We start from the raw sequence: 23,960 nt of genomic DNA on the forward strand, positions 1-23,960 counted from the left end.
GTCTGTGGGTGAAAGAGTCCCAATGGCGGGGGGCGCGGTAGCGGTGTAGGGGGGGGGGGGTGAGTCTCATGGTGGGCAGTTGTCGGGGCATGAGGGGTAGAGATCAGTGTGGGCCTCCACAATGGTTTTTTAAAATAAATTTAGAGTACCCAATTTGTTTTCCAATTAAAGGGTAATTTTGCATGGCCAATCCACCTAAGCTGCACATCTATGGGTTGTGGGGGTGAGACCCACGAGAATGTGCAAACTCCACATGGACAGTGACCCAGGGCCGGGTCGAACCTGAGTGCTCGGCGGCGTGAGGCAGCAGTGCTAACCACTGCGCCACCTCTGGGCCTCTACAATAGTTACCCAGAGGCTAGAAGTCACTTTAATTCTTCTAACGTTTTCTGGGTTACTGTTGATGTGACACAATCAGAACCCAGAACCATCTCAAGTTTGCAATTTAAATCACTGTTCCCAGTGCACGGCAATTTCCCATTGGAAGTTTGCACTGGGAACCTCTAGTTATTGCCCGGGGGCTCAGAGGTTCCGACCCATTGGCTTGTATGTTGCTACTAATAACAGTGAGGCTGTCAACACCTGCTACAGGGTAAAACTGACAGCAACATTAGCATCTACACACGTAGACTTAAATGCGTAAAACTCAAAGTTGCTGCCAATGAAACCCTACTCTTCCACAGATTCCGCTTTTACAGATTTCCTCAATGAAATTTGCACCAAAACAATTGTATTGGGGTGAATTTCAGACAGTTGTCCACTCGTCTCGTAATAAAGATAGATGAAGAAGCTACTAGCCCTCCTCGTAAATGCCGTATGGATTAGGTGCCGCCAAACTCAAAATCTCTGCTTACGAGCCGATAAACCTTCCCTGGGTAACCGTCGGTGAAGAGAACAGCGAAAGCCAGGCTATTACTTGGCATTCAAAGCTTAAAGAAGTTGAGAGCAAGGTAACAAATATGAGTGCCAGGAAGTGGTCTTTCCTTTCAGGAGCACCATTTGCAGTTTGTACCATGAGAAGAGAAAATAAGGGTCAATTAGAACATAGCAAAGAAAATAGGAGCTGAACTAGGCCATTCAGCCCCTTGAGCCTGCTCTGCTATACAACATGATTATAGCTGATGCTCTATCTCATCACCATACTCTCAGCTCTCCACATGCCCCTGATACCTTTAGAGACCAGAAATCTATCTATTTCCTTCCTAAATATATTCAATGATATGGCCTCCACCAACCTTCTGTGGTAGCGAAGGTTCACCAGCCTCTGAGTGAAGAAGTTTTCCCTTATCTCAGTCTTAGATGGCCCAGACTGTATCCTGAGACTGCGACCCTTTGGTCTTGATCCCCTCAGCCAGAGGAAACACCTCTGCATCCAGTCTGTACAACCCTGTCAGAATGTTATACGGCTTAATTTGAACGCCTCTCATTCGTCTAAATTCCAGTGAATACAGGCACAGTTCATCTCATCTCTCCGCATACAACAATCCTGCCTTCCCATTAGCCATCAGTTTGGTGAATATTTGCTGGATTCCCTTGGTGTGGCCTCACCAAGCCCCTGTACAGCTGCAGTAAGACATCCTTGCTCCTGTACTCAAGTCCTCTTGCAATGAAGGCCAACATGACATTTACCTTCCTAGGTGCTTGCTGTACCTGCATGTTTGCTTTCAGTCACTGTTGTACTAGGACACCCTTTCTACATCAACATTTCCCAATCTATCACCATTAGAATAATACTCTGAAATTCTGTTTCTCCATCCGAACTAGACGACTTCATATTTATCCATGTTATACTGCATCTGCCATGTATTTGCCCACGCACTCAAAATGTCTAAATTGCCTTTAAGCCTTTTTAACATCCTCACCACCATTCATATTCCCACCAAATTTTGTGTCGCCATCAAACTTGGAAATATTACTTTTGATTCCCTCATCCAAATTATTGACGTATATTGTGAAGAGTTGGGCCCCAAGCACTGACCCCTGCAGGGGCCCACTAGTCACTGCCTGCCATTTCAAAAAAAGACCCATTTATTCTTGCTCCCTTTCCTGTCCGCTAACCAATTCTCAATCCTTACCTCTCATCCTGTGTGCTTTGATTTTGCACACTAACATCTTATGTGGGACTTTTATCAAAAGCCTTCTGGGAAAATCCAAATACACCACATCCACTGGTCCTCCCTTATCTCTTTTACTAGTTACATCCTCAAAAAACTCCAGTTCATGATTTTCCTTTCATAAATCCATGTTGGCTTTGTCTAACCCCATTGATATTTTCTAAGTGTCCCGTTATTGCATCCTTTATAATAGGCACCAGCATTTTCCCTACTCCTGATGTCAGGCCAACCGGTCTGTAATTCCCTGTTTTCTCCCTCCCTCCTTTTTTAAATCGTGGAGTTACATTTGCCACCACCACCCCCCCCAATCTGCCGGGACTGTTCCAGAATCGACAGAATTTTGAAAGATGACAACCAACGCATTTATGGCTTTCAAGCCCATTAATTTATCCAGCTCTATTTCTTTAGTGATACTAATTTTCTTCAAGTCCTCCTTCTCGCCAGACCCATGGGGCGTCATTCTCCGCCGGCGGGAGTCTCCGTTTTGCCGGCGCCCGGGGGTTTCCCGACGGCGTGGGGCTGCCCCACAATGGGAAACCCCATTGACCGGCCGGTGTTACGGAGACTCCCGCCGGCCGGTCGGGGCAGAAATGTGGCGGGGCGGGTAGGAGAATTTCGCCCATGGTTCCTTAGTATTTCTGGGAAGCTATTTGTGTCTTTCTCCGTGAAGACAGAACTAAAGTAGTTGTTTAATTGGAAAGCTCAGAATATTGCCACCAGCGGGAGTAGTTGAAGCCAATGGCATGGATACACTTAAGGGGAAGCTACATAAGCATATTAAGGATGAAGAAAAATAGAAGAATCTGCTGATAGGGTGAGACGAATTAGGGAGGAGGCTCGTGTGGAGCATGGAGAGCAGCACCGACCAGCTGGGCTGAATGGCCTGTTTCTGTTTTGTAATATTCCATCCAATTCAAGTCTGTGTCATTTCAAGTATTCGGGCTCATGCCCAACATGTGCTTTAGGTGTAGGGGTGATAGTCGCACTGCATTCACAATATGAATCCTATTATAATCATTCTGGCATGAGACAAAGACAACCAGAAAGGCTGGAAATATGAAATAATAAAAGGAAATACTAGAAATAATCAGAGAGAAAAACAGGTTAACATTTGATTGGCAACACACTAAACGTCAAAGTCGTTCTCTTTACCTTGGTGATTGACTCGCCATATGTGTTCTGCATTGGTATTTGAATGGAATATCAAATACTCATTGACTGTTGTAGCTCACTCCGTGACTGTGGGTCGTCAACTTCCCTTCTTGAATTGAGAATATGTTTTGGTTTTGCATGTCTTCCAATTAATTGGATTTCGACACTGTCTTTTCTCTAGGTGAATGTTCCCATTCATATCCTGAATGGTGATTCTGCCTTGGTGACCTTCACGGGAATTGGCTATGACAAGCGGGCCCTCGGTAACTCTGCCTTTTTCAATGATCCGTCTTCATACTTTGGGGCTCCAGCCATTCAACGAGCACCAGTCCTCGGGCAGGTGAGAGTTTGACTGACTATCCGTCTATTCAGATTAACTCTCTATTTCAAGGGCCGCCTTAAAACCCTATCTGGTGCATGTTCTCTGTGAGCCCAGTAAGGGCAGGGTGGGGAGGGGGGAGGGGGGGAGGAGGAGGGGGAGAGGGGGGAGGAGGAGGGGGAGAGGGGGAGAGGGGAGGAGGGGGGGGGAGAGGGGAGGAGGGGGGGGAGAGGGGAGGAGGGGGGAGAGGAGGAGGGAGGAGAGGGGAGGAGGGGGGGGGAGAGGAGAAGAGGGAGGGGGAGGAGGGGAGGAGGGGGGGAGGGGGAGAGGAGGGGGGAGAGGAGGGGGGAGAGGAGGAGCGGGGGAGGAGGGGGGGAAAGGAGGAGGGGGGGGAGGAGGGGGGGAAAGGAGGAGGGGGGAGAGGAGGGGGGAGAGGAGGGGGGGAGGTGGGGGGGAAAGGAGGGGGGAGGAGGGGGGGAAAGGAGGAGGGGAGGAGGGGGGAAGGAGGGGGGAGGAGGAGGAGGAGGAGGGGGGGAGGGAGGGGTGGGGAAGTGGGGAGGGGGGGAGGGAGGGGTGGGGAAGTGGGGAGGGGGGGAGGGGGGGGTGGGGAAGTGGGGAGGGAGGGGTGGGGAAGTGGGGAGGGTGGGGGGTGGGGGGGAGGGGGGGTGGGGGGGAGGGAGGAGGGGGGTGGGGGGGGAGGGTGGGGGGGGAGGGAGGGTGGTGTGGGGGGGAGGGAGGGTGGGGTGGGGGCGAGGGAGGGGGGGTTGGAGAATCACCGGTGGCTGGCGTGAATCTCGCCCCCGCCGTGTCCCGAATTCTCCGCTACCAGAGAATCGACGGGGGCGGGAATCGCGCCGCACCGGTCGGCGGGCTCCCCCCAGCGAATCTCCAGCCCGTGATGGGCCGAAGTCCCGCCACTGTCAACCCTCGCCGGCCGGCGTGGATTGAACCACCTTACTGGCGGGAGTAGACGGCGCAGGCGGGCTCCGGGGTCCTGGGGAGGGCGCGGGGCGATCTGGCCCCGGGGGGTGCCCCCACGGTGGCCTGGCCCGCGATCGGGGCCCACCGATCTGCGGGCGGGCCTGTGCCGAGGGGGCACTCTTTTTCTTCCGCCTTCGCCATGGTCTTCACTATGGCGGAGGCGTAAGAGATCCCCTCCCCTGCACATGCGCGGGGATGCCGTGAGCGCCCGCTGAGGCTCCCGCGCATGCGTCGCCCGGCGAATTCCTTTCGGCGCCGGCTGGTGTGGCGCCAAAGGCCTTTCCTGTCAGCCGGCGGGGCGGAAATCACTCCGGCACGGGCCTAGCCCCTCAAGGTGAGGGCTTGGCCCATAAAGGTGCGGATAATTCCGCACCTTTGGGGCGGTCCGACGCCGGAGTGGTTCCCGCCACTCCACTACACCGGATGCCCCCGCCCTGCCGGGTAGGGGAGAATCCCGGCCATTGTGAGCGATTTGCTGGTAATGCCTGTGCACCACATTCCAGATTTCACTGTTTTTCGGTGAAGGGACTATTGTAGTTGCAGCCATTCAATTTTAAGTTGTCTAACCTAGTTCAAAATTTCATATAATTCCTTTTATCAGATTCTAATTTTCATCTGATTTCCTGCAGCAGTCCAGTAGTAAGTCCACCTTTTGCATCACAAGAGGCTGATAAATAAAAAACAAGCAAAGACAGAATTCAGGGTTATTTTCTCTTCAAAATGCCTAGTTTTCTTTCTCGTTAAATGCGACAGTAAGATAAAGTTGACACGATCAGGCTGTATAGTTGTCCAAAGCTGGTGACAATGGAAAAAATGGATTATTCCAGAAACCGTTGAAGCTCTGGCACGATTAGTTTTGTGAAGCAGTGCTCTGAGGTTTGCGTGGCACTACACTGCTCTCTTTGTGCTACTTATGTAGTTCCATTGAGAGTTCCTTTTTCTTTAGTGTTTGAAAGAAAAATAAAGCATAATATATGAGGTGGCTTGGGAGCCGGACTGGCTTCGATGCATATGTGGCAAAGTACAGCTTTACTCAGCCTGATACAGAATGTGCAAAACTCCGAGGACACGATTCAGCAGACTTGAGTTAAAGCGGGTTTAGTGTGGTGAACCTCGGTGCCTGCAGCGGCGAGAAACATCTTGCTATTCATCGGTACTTATGCCGGGGAGATTCTGTCCGCCGAGCCCGCACTGAGAGAGATTTCCTGGTGGCGAGTGCTCCTTTTTGACCGGCTGTCTTAGAATCATAGGATCCTTACAGTGCAGAAGGAGGCCATTCGGCCCATCGAGTCTGCACTGGCCCTTGGAAGAGCACCCTATTTAAGTCCACGTCTCCACCCTATCCCCATATCCCAGTAACCCCACCTAACCTTTTGGACACTAAGGGGCAATTTGGCATGGTCAATCCACCTAACCTGTACATCTTTGGACTGTCAGAGGAAATCGGAACACCTGGAGAAAACCCACGTGGACACGGGGAGAATGTGCAGACTCCACACAGACAGTCACCCGAGGCCTGAATTGAACCCGGCTCCCTGGCTCTGTGAAGCAGAGGTGCTAGCCATTGTGCCACAGTGCCACCCTTGTGATCTTCCCGCCCCTTTCAGCTCCTCCACCCCCACCCCTCATCCCCCAACATTGGGGAGGCCTAAAAATTCCCCTCATCCCCCTTTACCTGATTAAATGCCCCCACGGGCCCGATCTCTGGCAGTGTGAATCTGGCACCCTGGCAGTGCTGTCTGGGCACCCTGGAGTGCCGGGAAATCCCGGCTGTTATCTCTCAGATGAGACAAGGTTGCACTGTGTTTAGCATTGTTGCTTCACAGCGCCAGGGTTCCAGGTTCGATTCCCGGCTTGGGTCGCTGTCTGTGCGGAGTCTGCACGTTCTCCCCGTGTCTGCGTGGGTTTCCTCCGGGTGCTCCGGTTTCCTCACACAAGTCCCGAAAGATGTACTGTTGGGTAATTTGGACATTCTGAATTCTCCCACAGTGTACCCGAACAGGCGCCGGAATGTGGCGACTAGGGGCTTTTCACAGTAAACTCATTGTAGTGTTAATATAAGCCTTGCGCAGGTCAAGGAGACACAGCCTGAGTGAGAGAGATACAGACCGAGTGAGAATTTGGTAATTTGGTGCAGTGAGGTAACCAGGAAAGGTAAGTGGTTAATCTAATTGTGCTGTTTTTCAGTTAAAAGTGCAGGGTAGTGTCTGATTGGCTGAAGCTGCCCCCACCATAAACTTAAATTAAACTAATTAATTAATTAGTGATGGCTGGTCAGGTGATGTGCTTGAGCTGCTTGATGTGGGAGCTGGCAGATCTCATTGCGAGCTGCAGCGACCACATCTGCAGTAAGTGTTGGCTGCTCGAAGAGCTCCGGCTCAGAGTTTATGAGCTGGAGTCTGAGCTTCAAACACTGAGGCACATCCGGGAGGGGGAGACTTACCTGGACACTGTGTTTCAGGAGGCAGTCACACCTGTCAGAGTAAGTAGTTTAAATCCTGCCAGTGGCCAGGGACAGCAGGGTGTGACTGCAAGTCAGGCAGGTAAAGGGAACCAGCAGTCAGGAGCTCAGGAGCCTCAGCCCTTGACTCTGTCCAACAGGTATGAGGCACTTGCTCCCTGTGTGGATGGCGAACAGGGCTGCAGGAAGGATGAGTCAGCTGACCAAGGCACCATGGTTCAGCAGACCATTCAAGGGGAGGGAGTAAATGGGCAAGTTGTAGTTGTAGGGGATTCTATTATCAGGGGGATAGAAAGTATCCTTTGTCAGCAGGATAAAGAGTCCCGCATGGTATGTTGCCTGCCCGGTGCTAGGGTGCGGGACATCTCTGTCCCCATCCCACAAAATATGACATAGTGTATGGAAAGGCTCAGTAAACCAAGGTCCACCACACTAAGAAAACAAAAAGGGACAGTCAATAGAGAATTAAAGGTGCTATATTTAAATGCACGCAGTGTACGGAACAAGGTAGATGAGCTTGTGGCCCAGATTGTGACTGGCAGGTATGATGTGGTAGGCATCACAGAGACATAGTTGCAGGGTGTTCAGGACTGGCATTTAAACATCCAGGGATTCACAACCTATCGAAAAGACAGGGAGGTGGGCAGAGGGGGCGGGGTTGCCTTGTTAATTAGGAATGAAATTAAATCAATAGCACTAAACGACATAGGGTCAGATGATGTGGAGTCTGTGTGGGTAAAGTTGAGGAACCACAAAGGCAAAAAAACCATAATGGGAGTTATTTACAGGCCCCCTAACAGTGGTCAGGACCGGGGGCACAAAATGCACCACAAAATAGAAAGTGCATGTCAGAAAGGCAAGGTCACAGTGATCATGGGGGACTTCAATATGCAGGTGGATTGGGTAAATAATGCTGCCAGTGGACCCAAGGAAAGGGAATTCATTGAATGTTTACAGAAGGGCTTTTTGGAACAGCTTGTGATGGAGCCCACAAGGGAACAGGCCATTCTGGACTTAGTGTTATGTAATGAGCCAGACTTGATTAAAGATCTTAAAGTAAGGGAGCACTTAGGAGGCAGTGATCATAATATGGTAGAATTCAATCGCCAATTTGAAAGAAAGAAGGTAGAATCAGATGTAAAGGTGTTACAGTTAAATAAAGGTAACTACAGGGGCATGAGGGAGGAACTGACGAAAATCGACTGGGAGCAGAGCCTAGTGGGAAAGACAGTAGAACAGCAATGGCAGGAGTTTCTGGGAGTAATTGAGGACACAGTACAGAGGTTCATCCCAAAGAAAAGAAAGGTTATCAGAGGGGGGATTAGGCAGCCATGGCTGACAAAGGAAGTTAGGGAATGCATCAAAGCAAAAGAGAAAGCCTATAATGTGGCAAAGAGTGTGGGAAGTCAGAAGATTGGGAAGGCTACAAAAACAAACAGAGGATAACAAAGAGAGAAATAAGGAGAGAGAGGATCAAATATGAAGGTAGGCTAGCCAGTAACATTAGGAATGATAGTAAAAGTTTCTTTAAATACATTAAAAACAAACGGGAGGCAAAAGTTGACATTGGGCCGCTCCAAAATGACGCTGGTAATTTTGTGATGGGAGACAAGGAAATAGCTGAGGAACTAAATAAGTACTTTGCGTCAGTCTTCACAGTAGAAGACATGAGTAATATCCCAACAATTCTGGAGAGTCAGGGGGCAGAGTTGAATATGGTAGCCATCACAAAGGAGAAAGTGCTAGAGAAACTAAGAGGTCTAAAAATTGATAAATCTCCGGGCCCAGGTGGACTACATCCTAGAGTTCTAAAGGAGATAGCTGAAGAAATAGTGGAGGCGTTAGTTATGATCTTTCAAAAGTCACTGGAGTCAGGGAAAGTCCCAGAGGATTGGAAAATCGCTGTTGTAACCCCCCTGTTCAAGAAGGGAACAAGGAAAAAGATGGAAAATTATAGGCCAATTAGCCTAACCTCGGTTGTTGGCAAGATTCTAGAATCCATTGTTAAGGATGAGATTTCTAAATTCTTGGAAGTGCAGGGTCAGATTAGGACAAGTCAGCATGGATTTAGTAAGGGGAGGTCGTGCCTGACAAACCTGTTAGAGTTCTTTGAAGAGATAACAAATAAGTTAGACCAAGGAGAGCCAATGGATGTTATCTATCTTGACTTCCAAAAGGCCTTTGATAAGGTGCCTCACAGGAGACTGCTGAGTAAAATAAGGGCCCATGGTATTCGAGGCAAGGTACTAACATGGATTGACGATTGGCTGTCAGGCAGAAGGCAGAGAGTTGGGATAAAAGGTTATTTTTCGGAATGGCAACCGGTGACGAGTGGTGTCCCGCAGGGTTCAGTGTTGGGGCCACAGCTGTTCTCTTTATATATTAACAATCTAGATGACGGGACTGGGGGCATTCTGGCTAAGTTTGCCGATGATACAAAGATAGGTGGAGGGGCAGGTAGTATGGAGGAGGTGGGGAGGCTGCAGAAAGATTTAGACAGTTTAGGAGAGTGGTCCAAGAAATGGCTGATGAAATTCAACGTGGGCAAGTGTGAGGTCTTGCACTTTGGAAAAAAGAATAGAGGCATGGACTATTTTCTAAACGGTGACAAAATTCATAATGCTGAAGTGCAAAGGGACTTGGGAGTCCTAGTCCAGGATTCTCTAAAGGTAAACCTGCAGGTTGAGTCCGTAATTAAGAAAGCAAATGCAATGTTGTCATTTATCTCAAGAGGCTTGGAATATAAAAGCAGGGATGTACTTCTGAAGCTTTATAAAGCATTAGTTAGGCCCCATTTAGAATACTGTGAGCAATTTTGGGCCCCACACCTCAGGAAGGACATACTGGCACTGGAGCGGGTCCAGCGGAGATTCACACGGATGATCCCAGGAATGGTAGGCCTAACATACGATGAACGTCTGAGGATCCTGGGATTATATTCATTGGAGTTTAGGAGGTTGAGGGGAGATCTAATAGAAACTTACAAGATAATGAATGGCTTAGATAGGGTGGATGTAGGGAAGTTGTTTCCATTAGCAGGGGAGACTAGGACCCGGGGGCACAGCCTTAGAATAAAAGGGAGTCACTTTAGAACAGAGATGAGGAGAAATTTCTTCAGCCAGAGAGTGGTGGGTCTGTGGAATTCATTGCCACAGAGGGCGGTGGAGGCCGGGACGTTGAGTGTCTTTAAGACAGAAGTTGATCAATTCTTGATTTCTCGAGGAATTAAGGGCTATGGAGAGAGAGCTGGTAAATGGAGTTGAAATCAGCCATGATTGAATGGTGGAGTGGACTCGATGGGCCGAATGGCCTTACTTCCGCTCCTCTGTCTTATGGTCTTATGGTCTTACATGTGACAACAATAAAGATTATTATTGATACGAGGTCTCATCTGCCTTAATGTGAAAATATTACAGGGACACACTTGAGGAAGTGCAGTGGGGTTATTCCTGGTCACCTGGATTAATATCTACTCCCAACCAATAAAACTGTTAAAACAAAAATGGTTATCTGTTCGTTAACCCATTGCCTTTTCTGGGACCTTGATCCATGTAAATTATCTACCATGTTTGCTACACCATAACAGTGACTACTCTTTACAAATGATTTCATTCGTGACATAAGTAAAGTGCTTATTGTCACGATTAAATAGCGTGTCAGTGTTCAAATTTTGGAAATGTTTGTGAAGAATGGTCCCCAGGCAATGTATTGGAGAGTGTCTGCAGCAATGAGAGCAAGAAATATTCCGAAAACACCAGGATTTCTTTTGTTGTTGCAGCTCATGTTTTTGTCGGAAGAACGGATTTCTTTTGGAAATGTTCCCGTCTTCACCAAATCAAGCCGCATGATCTTTCTGTACAACATTTCTGAGACAGAAGTCATTTCATACAAGTGGCACGCGACATCAACACACATCACTGAGGTGAGAGATGTACCAATTTCTCCAGAGCTTATGATCATTAAGTGATAATATAATGGGATGCGATTTATGTTCGTGGCCCCAGTTTTTGTCTTTGGTTGATAAATGTGTTTTAAAAGAATTCCTTTCTGGGCCCCTGTTGTTGTATTTTTCTGGTTGCAGCAAAATACTTTGTACCAATTATCTTGACTGTTTTCGGAACCGGATCCTTGACCTTGGTCCTTCATTTTCATATGCAAGGGTCCTAATGCCTCTTTAAGGAGCTGCCAGGATCATTGAGTATTTCAAGTTTCGGGTCAGGGCAGCATGCTGCTAAAGTGACCTTTACTTGTGCCCCCATCAGGCTATCTGACTCCTGTCTCAGGCCAACACAAGACTTGCGTGGCATTTAGTGACCCCAAATTCAACTTCCTCCACCAAGGTTTCCTTTTCCCACCTCCGAAAAACTACAGGCTTCTCACTACTCCCCAAATGCTCATTTAACACCTTTTGAATTTTAAGTCTCCGTATCGTCTTGGATTGGATTTGATATGTTTATTGGATTTGTTTATTGTTACGTGTACCGAGGAACAGTGAAAAGTATTTTTCTGCGAGCAGCTCAACAGATCATTTAGTACATGAAAAGAAAAGAAAATACATAATAGCGACAACAATCTCTCCCTCAATGCCAGCAAAACTAAAGAGCTGGTCATTGACTTCAGGAAGCAAAGTACTGTACACACCCCTCTCAGCATCAACGGGGCCGAGGTGGAGATGGTTAGCAGTTTCAAATTCCTAGGGGTGCACATCTCCAAAAATCTGTCCTGGTCCACCCACGTCGACGCTACCACCAGGAAAGCACAACAGCGCCTAAACTTCCTCAGGAAACTAAGGAAATTCGGCATGTCCACATTGACTCTTACCAAGTTTTACAGATGCACCATAGAAAGCATCCTATCGGGCTGCATCACAGCCTGGTATGGCAACTGCTCGGCCCAGGACCGCAAAAAACTTCAGAGAGTTATGAACACCGCCCAGTCCATCACATGAACCTGCCTCCCATCTATTGACTCCATCTACACCTCCCGCTGCCTGGGGAAAGCGGGTAGTATAATCAAAGATCCCTCCCACCCGGCTTACTCACTCTTCCATCGGGCAGGAGATACAGAAGTCCGAGAACACGCACGAACAGACTCAAAAACAGCTTCTTCCCCACTGTCACCAGACTCCTAAATGACCCTCTTATGGACTGACTTCATTTACACTACACCCTGTATGCTTCATCTGATGCCAGTGCTTATGTAGTTACATTGTATATGTTGTGTTGCCCTATTATGTATTTTCTTTTATTCCCTTTTCTTCTCATGTACTTAATGATCTGTTGAGCTGCTCGCAGAAAAATACTTTTCACTGTACCTCGGTACACGTGACAACAAACAAATCCAATCCAATCCAACAAGGTCCACAATGTAAATACATAGAAACCGGCATCGGTGGAGCATACAGGGGTGTAGTGTTAATGAGGTCAGTCCATAAGAGGGTGGTTTAGGAGTCTGGCAACAGCGGGGAAGAAGTTGTTTTTGAGTCTGTTCATACAAGTTCTCAGACTTCTGTATCTCCTGCCTGATGGAAGAAGCTGGAAGAGTAAGTAGGCCGGGTGGGAGGGGTCTTTGATTATGATTGGTTGCTTGACCATTTCCATCCTCCGAGAACCTCAACTTATCTGCGAGGCCTGGATAGAGTGGACGTGGAGAGGATGTTTCCACTTGTAGGAAAAACTAGGACCAGAGGACACAATCTCAGACTAAAGGGACGATCTTTCAAAACTGCGATGAGGAGGAATTTGTTCAGCCAGAGGGTGGTGAATCTGTGGAACTCTTTATCATAGATTATCATAGAATTTCCATGCAGAAGGAGGCCATTCGGCCCATCGGGTCTGCACCAGCTCTTGGAAAGAGCACCCTACCCAAGGTCAACACCTCCACCCTATCCCCATAACCCAGTAACCCCATCCAACACGAAGGGCACTTTACCGCAGAAGGCTGTGGAGGCCAAATCACTGAGTGTCTTTAAAACAGAGATAGATAGGTTCTTGATCAATAAGGGGATCAGGGGTTATGGGGAGAAGGCAGGAGAATGGGGATGAGAAAATATCAGCCATGATTGAATGGTGGAGCAGACTCGATGGGCCGAGTGGCCTAATTCTGCTCCTATGTCTTATGGTCTTATCCAGAATCCTGTCTCTGATATTCTCCCCGTTACCAGGGCCTGCACCTTCAAAGCTCCACCATGCCTCAGCGAATGAACTGTAAAGATCTTTGTCTCCAAATTCCTCTGTGGCCTTGCCTGCCCTTTCCTCCGTGATCATGTGCAGTCACAGGTTATTGTCTGACACTGACTTATTATGCGTTTTCCACTGGTGACAGTCTGCTCCATAAAGCGAGTCCATCCCCTCCCTGTGCAACTCCCTTCCTCCAAGACAATATGCATTTGTGTAGTCCTCCTAAAGTTATAGAATCTCCCAGTGAGTTTCGCTGGTACATCCGCAGACTGAATGTGAGAAACTGAGCCACCTGTGGAGATATTGGGCAGGTGACCAAACGTTTGATTGAAGAGGTGGGTTTCAGAGAGTGAAGAGAGATGTTTAGGGAGGGGTTTGCAGAACTTAGAATCCAGGCAGCTGAAGACACAGTGGAGCAATGAAAATTGGGGATCTGCAAGAGGTCGTAATTGGAGGATGCAGAGGATCTTGGAGGATTGTAGAGCTGGAGAGGGTTACAGAGATAGGAAGAGGTGAGGCTGCAGGGGAAATGGAATATTATGATATTTTGTCACTCAATTCCTGTTTTTTGAAACCCACATCTCCATGGCTTTGCTTTTTCTCATTCCCTGCCAATCATTGTCTTACCTCCTGTTTGATATTCAATTATGCCTATCCATAATCTGCAGAAGCATTAAGGCATCTTTCTATGTGTGAAGAGGGCGAGCAAGATGTGAGTTATGCAGTATGATTTGAGACCATTGCTCCTCATTTCAGTCCATGTATCACTGCACTGTGTCCACCTACATCTTATTAACTTTTAGCTGATCTTTCTACAGGTATTGAATGTTACACCTGTCTGTGGAGTGCTTCACCCTGGGGACAGCACACATTCTATTGTCGCACTGAGATCACACAAAACCCCTTGCTTCTATGACCTGGATCTAATCTGTGAGGTAACTTCTTTTAAGTTATGTATAAAAAGGATATGAACTGATAGGAAACTACGTCCTCAGGAATCACTGGAGGCAGCTACAACTGGCCTTAGCCCTTTTATTTTTGCCTGGAACTCCCCTGTTCCATCTCATGAAAGGATGTGTTTCCTAACATCCCTTGTGTTAGGAAAACAAAGGTAGTTTTAAGGAATTTATATTTGTACTGGTAAACATTAGAAGTAAAGTATAGTTTTAAATGGGTTTAATTTAATGTTTCCGTGTAAGGAAGGGTAAAACCTAGAGCTATTCATGCTGGACAAAGAACGTAGAACATAGAACCTACAGTGCAGAAGGAGGCCAATCGGCCCATCGAGTCTGCCCCGACCCACTTAAGCCCTCACTTCCACCCTATCCCCGTAACCCAATAACCCCTCCTAACCTTTTTGGTCACTAAGGGCAATTTATCATGGCCAATCCACCTAACCTGCACATCTTTGGACTGTGGGAGGAAACCGGAGCACCCGGAGGAAACCCACGCAGACACGGGGAGAGCGTGCAGACTCCACACAGATAGTGACCCAAGCCGGGAATTGAACCTGGGACCCTGGCGCTGTGAAGCCACAGTGCTATCCACTTGTGCTACCGTACTGCTAACAAAGGAATATAACAAAGATGGATATTCTGTTAAGTAGGGTTACTGTACCAAGACAGGTAACTGCAGTTAGGATACAGGTCAGCTATGATCTGATTTGAATGCGGAACAGGGTGCCCTTGGGTACAGAATTGCAACATGCTGTAAATCTGTCCGATTGTAACTGACTTGATCTCCCTGATAGGTTTACTCCAAGCAACAGGTAACACAGTACCAGAAGGACCTCCAGGCCTGGGAGAAAGAGAAGGACCGGCAGAGAGTCGAGTTCACTATCACAGAACGGGGTCTGCAGGACAACCAACAGCCGGTTCGCCAAAGACAGGTAGTTGCAGCGAACAAAAAAAATCAGGGTTTTGTTGGGCAGGGTATACTGCAAACTATGATGGCTGATCAGATTGATAGATGGCTCATCAGGAGCTGGAGCTCTGTGTTGCTCCCTGCTCGCTGGAGGCTGAATGTATAGCATTGTGAGACAGATAGATGAAACTTTTAATTCTTCAAATCTGCTCTGTTCCATGGTTATATGTATGTTCCATGCAAGCCTACTTCCTCATTGAGGTACGTCATTTCTAGAGCATTAAAGTTCAGACACTGGGAACTCATTTCCAGATATAAGGACATAAGGGAATTAACTTTGAGGATTGAGGACTCACTACAATGACTCTTTCTATTGAGTGAATAAATAGGGAATAAGGAAATTTATTAGTGCGGATATAAGACTGGCTGGCGGGCAGAAGTCAGAGAGTCGGGATAAATGGGTCTTTTTCTGGATGGTAAGATGTAACTAGTGGGGTACCACTCAGCCCTTGGGGCCCCAGCTATTTACAATCTACATAAACGACTTGGATACAGGGATAGAAGCTTCTGTCGCCAGATTTGCAGACAACACAAAAATAGGTGGGTCAGTAAGTCGCAATGAGGAATTAAGAACCTTACAAATGGATATAGATAGGTTAGGAAAGTGGGCCAAAATGTGGCAGGTCGAGTTTAATGTGGATATATGTGAGGTCATGTATTTTGGTCAGAAAATGTATTATCTCCTTGGGGAGAAATTTTGGGGTGCTCCGATGCAGAGGTAGGGGTTGCTTGTTCATGAGTCACAGAAAACCAGCATGCAGGTACAGCAGATAATAACGAAAGCGAATGGAATATTGGCATTCATAGCTAAAGGAACAGAGTATAAAGTTAAGGAAGCAGCTAATCAAGGCATTGGTGAGACCGCACCTGGAGTATTGCGCACAGTTTTGGTCCCCGTATTTGAGGAAAGATGTAGTGGCGTTGGAGGCAGTTCAGAGGAGGTTCACTAGGTTGATTCCAGAGATGAGGGGTTTGTCGTATGAGGTGGGATTGAACAGTTTCGCCCTATATTTTTCTATGTTCTATGTTGTATACTCACCAGTGTTTAGAAGAATGAGGGGGGATCAAATTGAGGCATACAAAGTGATAAAAGGTATGGATAAAGTAGACTTGGAGAATATGCTTCCTCTTGTGGGATATTCTAGAACGCGAGGGCATTGCCTTGGAATAAGAGGTAGCAAATTTAAAACGGAGTTGAGGAGAAACTACTTCTCCCAAAGGGTTGTGAATCTGTGGAATTCGCTATCCCAGAGTGCGGTGGATGCTGGGACAGTGAGTAAATTCAAGGAGGAGTTAAACAGATTTTTAATTGGGAATGGGTTGAAAGGTTATGGAGAACGGGCAGGACAGTGGAGTTGAGGCCTTGATGGGATCAGCCATGATCGAATGGCGGAGCAGACTCGATGGGCCAAATGGTCTTGTAGGTGAAAATATTCACGAATAGACCTTTGAGTGAGTAAAGAAGCAATTTATTAATTTTCAGAGCTCTGGGAGAAGAGGCCTTTGACCCCCACGGTCTGTGCAGCACCTTTTCTCGCCTGAGCTGAGGTCGCACTGGGTTAGGAAAGCAGAATTAGTTTGCATTCGCATTTACATATACCCAATCAATTCTGTTTGCGTCACAATTCATAACATGCATCTTCAATGCCATAAATGGCTACAAGTTAACTCCTAAAGCCTCTAATTGGCAGTTTGCCTTACCCGATCAATTCATTACATAGATAACGGTTACATAAAGTCATGGGGTCAATAATCCAGCCACGTTGAACATGTCCTTCCTCATTCCTTGCTAGGTCCTTAATTTGAGGCCCCTTTGTCAGTTACAAGTAGCTAAGAATACAGACATTGGGCAAAGGCTGCCAATGGCTCATTGTCTCTCCGGATGCATCTGGTTGTGGATCACTTGTTTTGCACAAAGCTTTACTACTTCAGCAGCAGACACTGATAATAACATAGGGTCAAGAACATTGATAGAGTCCATTTTATATTTGGCGGCATCCATTTTGTATCTTCTGTAGTCCGTTTGGAATTCTACCTCTTCAGTCTAATTCTGCTCCTATATCTTATGAACTTATGACAATGATAATATTATAATCTTTATTAGTGTCACAAGTAGGCTTACATTAACATTGCAATGAAATTACTGTGAAAATCCCCTAGTCACCACATTCCGTCGCCTGTTCGGGTACACAGAGGGAGAATTCAGAGTGTCCAATTCTCCTAACAGCACATCTTCCGGGACTTGTGGGAGGAAACCGGAGCACCCGGAGGAAACCCACGCAAACACAGGGAGAACGTGCAGACTCCGCATAGACAGTGACCCAAGCCGGGAATCTAACCTGGGTCTCTGCCGCTGTGAAGCAACAGTGCTGACCATTGTGCTACCGTGCCACCCACAAAGGTATTGGCCTCAAATACCTCTCTCCGCTATTGTAATAGAGGCATTCGTCATTAATTCATTTGCTGAGCGATTGTTTAGTAATATAATGCGGTGTAATTTCAGGGGGACATAGTGGTGTAGTGGTATTGTCACTGCACCAGTAATCCAGGGACCCAGGGTAATGCTCTGGAAACCTGGGTTTGAATCCCACTGTGGCAGTTTTGAATTTAATACAAATCTGGAATTACAAGTCTAATGATGACCATGAAACCATTGCCGAGTGTTGCAAAAACCCAATTGTCCTTTGCGGAAGGAAATCTGCCCATCCTTACCCGGTCTGGCAGACATGTGACGTCAGGCCCACAGCAGTGGTGTTTACTTATCAGCTGTTGACCAGAGGTCCGAGTTGAGCTTTCACCACTAGGATCAGTCCAATCAAGGTGGCAAATAGAGAGCGTGCGGAGTCTTTAATCCCAGGGTTAGGAACACTGTGCAGGGGATGCTGGATCCCTGTTGACAAGCTTGCGGCAGATTAATATGTGGGCCTAGTAGATTGCAATCCACATTATGGAGCCCCAGATCAATTTTGGCACGATGCACACTACTGCTGCATCAAATGTGGGTGAGGCAGGTCACTCTGGTGCGGCATCATAGCCAAACTCGATTCTTTTATCACCTGATGTCCACACTTTTTGGGATGGTGGGAGTGGGAACCCGGGCTGACTTTCCGACTCCACAACCCTGGCTAACTGATGCATATCATGATCGAAACTAAGATGAATCAATTTTGCCCTGAGAAGGATTTAAATTTGGTCCTACTGGATCAATTGGGAATGATATTGCTATGTCAAGGTTTCCCACACCACCACCCAAAGAGGCGGCGGACAGCCCCTAAGCCATTTAATGCTCTGTGGAGAGTTAATTGACTGGAGATGGGACTTCTGCCCCTCAGCTTGGCAGAAGTCCAATCTCAGAGGGCTGCTGGCCAATTTGATTGGTTGGGAGCTCTGTGGTTTCTGTAGCCCCAGCAATACCAATGGCCAGTGTCATGTGGGTGTCCCTTTAAGAAAGGTTTTTGTCTTATCACATGGCTTCAGTGATGTCATTTTTGTGGGTGGAGCTGAGCTGAGCTGTGGCTGTGAGTTTTACCTTCGCTTTGAGTTTTTGGACTGGTTTGAACTGCGCAGGATGAAAGGAGGGTCTCTCTCTATCTTCCTTTTGAAAGCTGTTCCGGACTGCTTGGCAACCTAAAAGAGATAATTGCTTTCTGGAAGGAATTTAAATCTGCTGGTTGAAAAGTGGAACCAAGTACCAGTAACAACAGTCTTAGTCAAGTGACAATACAGTGTTCTGGGCCACGCCTTTGAAAAGGGGTTCCTAGTTTTACTTGGATTTTGTTATGGAATTGGAACAGTTAAGGGGGAATTCATTAAGGGTTATACATAGATTACTGTAGCTGTGTGGGGTCTTTATGTTTGTAATTGATACAAATTCTTGCTGTGTGTGTTTCTACAAATGCTAACTAAATTCTTAGAATAAAGCTTGTTTTTTTTTTAATTAAAAGCACCTAAGGAGTCAGTTGAATAACACCTGAAAGAAAGCTCTTGTGCTCATCCGAGCAAAATTCAGTAGTCCCTGGAGTGTGAGTCAATAGTGCTAACCACTGTGCCACCGTGCCGCCCCATGGCAGGGAGGAGTATTGGACCTTGGTGGGGTGGGGGGACGGGACAGGAAGTGGAGCATCAGGGGGCACGGTTCTTGATGGAAAGGCCAGTGGGGGAGGGGTTGATAGGAGCAGGAGCGGGGATCAAAGGCAGGTGACAAGTCTTTGGGATGGAAGGGGAACCTTAGAGGAAGGTGCCATCGTCACTTCCTTCCTGATATACAAGCTTGGTGATCTGCTGATATTCCCCATCGATCCCAACTCCCAGCAGCCTTACATTTCAGGCTGGTGGCCAAGAATTGGTCATTGGTCACTTAAAAGCCTCAATTGGGGTGTATAATTGCAGACTGTTTGGGACAGATAGGAGGCCAACAGAGAGGCCAGCTGGGAAATTTGACAGTCTGCAGATCTGCTGAGGGGGACCATAAAATTCAGCCCAATATTTTTCAGTATGTTCATTAACCCTGAGGTCGAAACAGTCATAATTGTATTGAGCCATGGCCATTATATCGCCATGTGAATAGGATTTTTTTGCAAACAGAGGCTTAGTATGTCAGTTTTGGCTCAGTGGGTAGTACTCTTGCCTTTGAGTTCAAATCTCACCCGAGATGGGGAATGTGGAACTCAACACAAGCAGATCAGCCACGATCTCATTCAATGGTGGGATTGGCTCGAGGAGCCAAATGGCTGACGTCTGCTCCGACACCGAATGTTCGTAGACAGCACAGATTGCGGCACGGTAGCACAGTGGTTAGCACCGTTGTTTCACAGCACCAGGGACCCGGGTTCGATTCCCGGCTTGGGTCACTGCCTGTGCGGAGTCTGCACGTTCTCCCCGTGTCTGCGTGGGTTTCCTCCGGGTGCTCCGGTTTCTCCTCACTAGTCCAGAAAGACGTGCAGGTTGAGTGAATTGGACATTCTGAATTCTCTCTCTGTGTACCCGAACCGGAGTGTGGCGACCAGAGGATTTTCACAGTAACTTCATTGCAGTGTTAATGTAAGCCTCCTTGTGGCAGATTTAAAAAATATTTGGGAACGTAACCGAGGCTGCCGCTCCAGTGCTGCACTGAGGGACTGCTCGCTGTTAGAGGCGCAACATTTAGAGGTACATTAAAGTGGGATCCCAACTTCCCTCCCAGCTCAGCGTAAAAGCACACGGTCCTATCTCAGTGAAAAACAGAGGAGTTCTCCCTGGTGCCCTGGCAATATTTAACTGTTGAACATAATTTTTTTTAAATGCATCATCAGGTCATTATCACATTTCTGTTTGTGGGAGCATGATTTCTGCAAATTGTCTGGTGTATTTCCTACACAGTGAATAATTTCAAAAAACAAGTCACTTGTTGACTGTAAAGCACTTTACGATGCCCTGAGGTTGTAAATGTCACCATATCAAGTTGTTCTTTTTGGTTGAAGGTGCCTTTTTCTTTAGGTATTCCTGTTGGCTGCAATGGTTTAGAACATCTATAGGGTTGAATACGGAGTTTTCTAAATGTGCCAACTCAGTTTCATTCCTTTCTCTCTGAAAGTGCTGCAAAGACTTACAAGAAAGTCACAAGATGACACACAAGGACCTGAGCCCTAAGATTATGAAGTACAAGGTGAGAAATATGGACTGAGGTACAGCCTGGCATAGTGGAGATAAATCAATAGAGGTATGTGAAAAAGTGTAACAAAATTCACGATGAGGGAAAGAAGAGCTGGTATGTTAAATGTCTTTGAAATAGGATTAGGTTGTTTTGAGCTGGCTAAGTGGCAAGCTCGTAATTCAAATGATCTGATATTCACTTTCTTATGTTACTGACATTGCGGCATCTGAAAGTCTCTTTTGTCAAAGGTTGTTTTGTGAAATGGATTGGGATTGTAATCAAGTTAAGTTCTTCTCTTTGACCAGGTGGGTGAGTTTAATCTAATTCTCTGGTTGTGAAGTCCATGGGATCAGACACTGGTTTGACACTCTGCCTGTCTATCAAAGTCGACAAGAGCAATAAAAACAGGGGTTGCTGGAAACACTCAACAGGTTAGGCAGCATCTGCAGAGGGAACCAGAGTTAATGGCCGTGATTGGACAGCGTCGCCGTGCCACTTTTGGTGTTGGATCAAGGCCGTTGAATCTCGAAAGAGAGAGAGGCCTCCCATGAGATTCGCAACGCTCGCAACATCTCGCGATTCAACCAAACCTCATGAGACATTATGATTTGGATATGATATGCATATTTAAATGAGCCATTAGGTTTCTCCTGGTGCCCGGTACTCAACGGTCTCGTCTGGGAAACCTCGCCAGGTCGCCATTTTATACTGGTCTGCACAACCGTGGACCAGTCATAAGAGCACCTGGGAGGGGGTTCTCCCAGGCCATTGGAGATCCCCAGGTGGTCGGGTACAGGGCAAGGTGGCACCCTGGCTGTCCCTCTGGTACCTGGGCACCAAGTTGGTGGTACCACTCAGGCACCCTGGCAGTGCCATGGTAGCGTTGCCAGGCTTGCAGGAGCACTGATAGGGAGCTAGAACAGCGGTGCCAGGTGGGCCCTGACGGGGGTGGGGGGGGGCTTACCAGATAAAGGGAGGATGAGGCGGGGGTTGACGGGGACCTCCCCAAGGTCGGGGGTGTGAAGGAGGGTCCAAAAAATGGGGGAGCCAAAAAAGCGGGGTGGGGTGAAAGATTGTGGCAGCCTTCTAAAATGGCACACCAATCTGCGAGGAGCCTTTCCTGCTGACTGATTTCAGTAGCCTCGGTGGAGAGAATTCCCCTGAGGCCAAACAAAGGCAAAGTGCGGTTAAATAGTGGGAGAAACGCCCCGTTAAACATGCCATTCAGCGGACGTGAACTCAAGTCCACTGAATCACATCCGTTAACTCTGTTTCTCCTCAACGGCGCTGCTCACGTTTTCCCCAGGGACGTAGTCGGGTAGTCCGGCGGTGGAGGAGGTTCCAGCAGCATTTTAAGTTGGGGGCAGGGTCGAAGCTGATGCCGGTACGAGAGAATCGTGCGTTTGAGCCGGCAAAGCTGGATGGTAGGTTTCCGTGTTGAGAGGAGCGGAGGGTGATGGAAATGAAGGACATGTTTTTGGAAGGGCAGTTTGTGAGTTTGGAGAGGTTTGGGATTCTACGGGGGGGGAAGGCCTTTAGGTATATGTAGGTGTGGAACTTTGCAAGGAAGGTTTTCCTGACCTTTCCGGTGACATTGCCCTCCTCGTTGTTGGAGAGGGTGTTGTCGGTGATGGGGTTGGAGGGCGGGGGGTGGTCATCTTGGTGATTAATGGGAAGACTTTGGAGGAGGATGTGATATCGCTGGAGAGGGTTAAGGCCAAATGGGAGGAAGAGCTGGGGGTGGCGCTGGACGGGGGTTTGTGGTGTGAGGTGTTGCGGAGGGTGAATGCCTCGACCTTGTGAGCGAGACTGGGGTTAGTATAGCTAAAGGTAGGACATAGAGCGCACCTGATTATGTCAAGGATGAGCCAGTTGTTTGAGGAGGTGGAGGACATTTGCGAGCGGTGTGGGAGAGGTCCAGACAATCATGTACATATGATCTGGCCAAAGTTGGAGAAATTTTGAAGGTCGTTTTTCAGCACCATGTTGATGATCTTGCACGTGGATTTGGAGCCCAGCCCCTGGGGACCATATTTGGGGTGTAAAACTGCAGACAGCAGCGGTGGCAGATGTTTTAGCCTTTGCCTTGCTGATTGCTTGCAGGTGGGTCCTGTTGGGGTGGAGGTCAGCTTCTCCGCCCTACGCCTCTGTGTGGCTTGGGGACCTGATGGAGTTTCTGTATTTGGAGAAGGCTAAGTTTGCTTTGAGAGGGGCTAGTGAGGGGTTCCACAAGAGATGCGTTCTGTTTCTTCTGCACATTAATGAGTTGGTTACCGTCAGCTGCTGAGAGAAGGGGTTGGGGTGGTGGTGGGGGTTCTTAGCATTATTGGGGTGTTGGCTGGTGAATTGGGGGGGCTGTGTTCTTGTTGTTTTTGCATTGTTTTGTATCATGTATAAAATGTTAAAAGCCGAATAAAAATATATTTTTTTAAAACTCTGTTCTCCTCCACAGGTGCTGTCTGACCTGCTGAGTATTTCCAGCATCTTTTTATTTTGGGTTTCCAGTATCTGCAGTATTTGGTTTTAGCTGGCCAATTAGGTAGAGCAGTACTTGGCCCTTCAAGTCTCCTCCACCACCCAACAAAATCATGGCTGGTCAATTGTGGTCTGAACTCCACATTCCACCAAGCCCCAATAACCATTGACCTTGTTAGTCAATAATCTATCTACTCTGCTTTGAAAATATTAATTGACTCTGCCTCCACCGCTCTCTGGGGAAGAGAGTTCCAAAGATTCGCCACACTATTAAGATTTATTTTCATCTCTATCATAAATGGGAGACCCCTTATTTTTAAACTGTGTTCCCTAATGCACCCAGGTCCTCTTTGCACCTGCTCTTCGAGGTGCCGGTGACTGCCTCTAGGGTCCTCTCTCCTCCCGATCGTCTTGCTTCTGGGTCCTCCTTTCAACAGCTCCAAAAGCAGTCACAATTTTGGGCAAGGTACAAAACTAGAATCCTTCCTGATCTCGTGGATTCCTTGTTCAAAACAAGGAATTGTTAAACATTTATATTGCCCCAGTTTCCCTGGAGCAGTCTCAGCACAGTTTCCAGTGAGTGCACGGTTACAGCACAGAACAGCCCGTAATACAGTACAGCACGGTAGCACATTGGTTAGCACAGTTGCATCACAGCTCCAGGGTCCCAGGTTCGATTCCCGGCTTGGGTCACTGTCTGTGTGGAGTCTGCACGTTCTCCCCA

The 23,960-nt window shown here is 47.6% G+C and overlaps 1 protein-coding gene across 2 annotated transcripts in view; it reads left to right on the forward strand.

Annotated features, from left to right (window-relative positions):
- The window catches only part of cfap65 (cilia and flagella associated protein 65), a 243,182-nt gene that overhangs the window by 165,262 nt on the left and 53,960 nt on the right, over positions 1-23,960 (forward strand). For both annotated transcript variants that reach the window (XM_072469307.1, XM_072469318.1), the window contains exons 24-28: positions 3,448-3,606; positions 10,806-10,949; positions 14,025-14,141; positions 14,957-15,094; positions 20,702-20,773. In XM_072469307.1, the coding sequence (XP_072325408.1) occupies positions 3,448-3,606; positions 10,806-10,949; positions 14,025-14,141; positions 14,957-15,094; positions 20,702-20,773 (630 nt within the window). The remainder of the gene's footprint in view (positions 1-3,447; positions 3,607-10,805; positions 10,950-14,024; positions 14,142-14,956; positions 15,095-20,701; positions 20,774-23,960) is intronic.

This window comes from Scyliorhinus torazame, chromosome 2 (genome assembly GCF_047496885.1).
Source record: "Scyliorhinus torazame isolate Kashiwa2021f chromosome 2, sScyTor2.1, whole genome shotgun sequence".
Taxonomy (NCBI): Eukaryota; Metazoa; Chordata; class Chondrichthyes; order Carcharhiniformes; family Scyliorhinidae; genus Scyliorhinus; species Scyliorhinus torazame.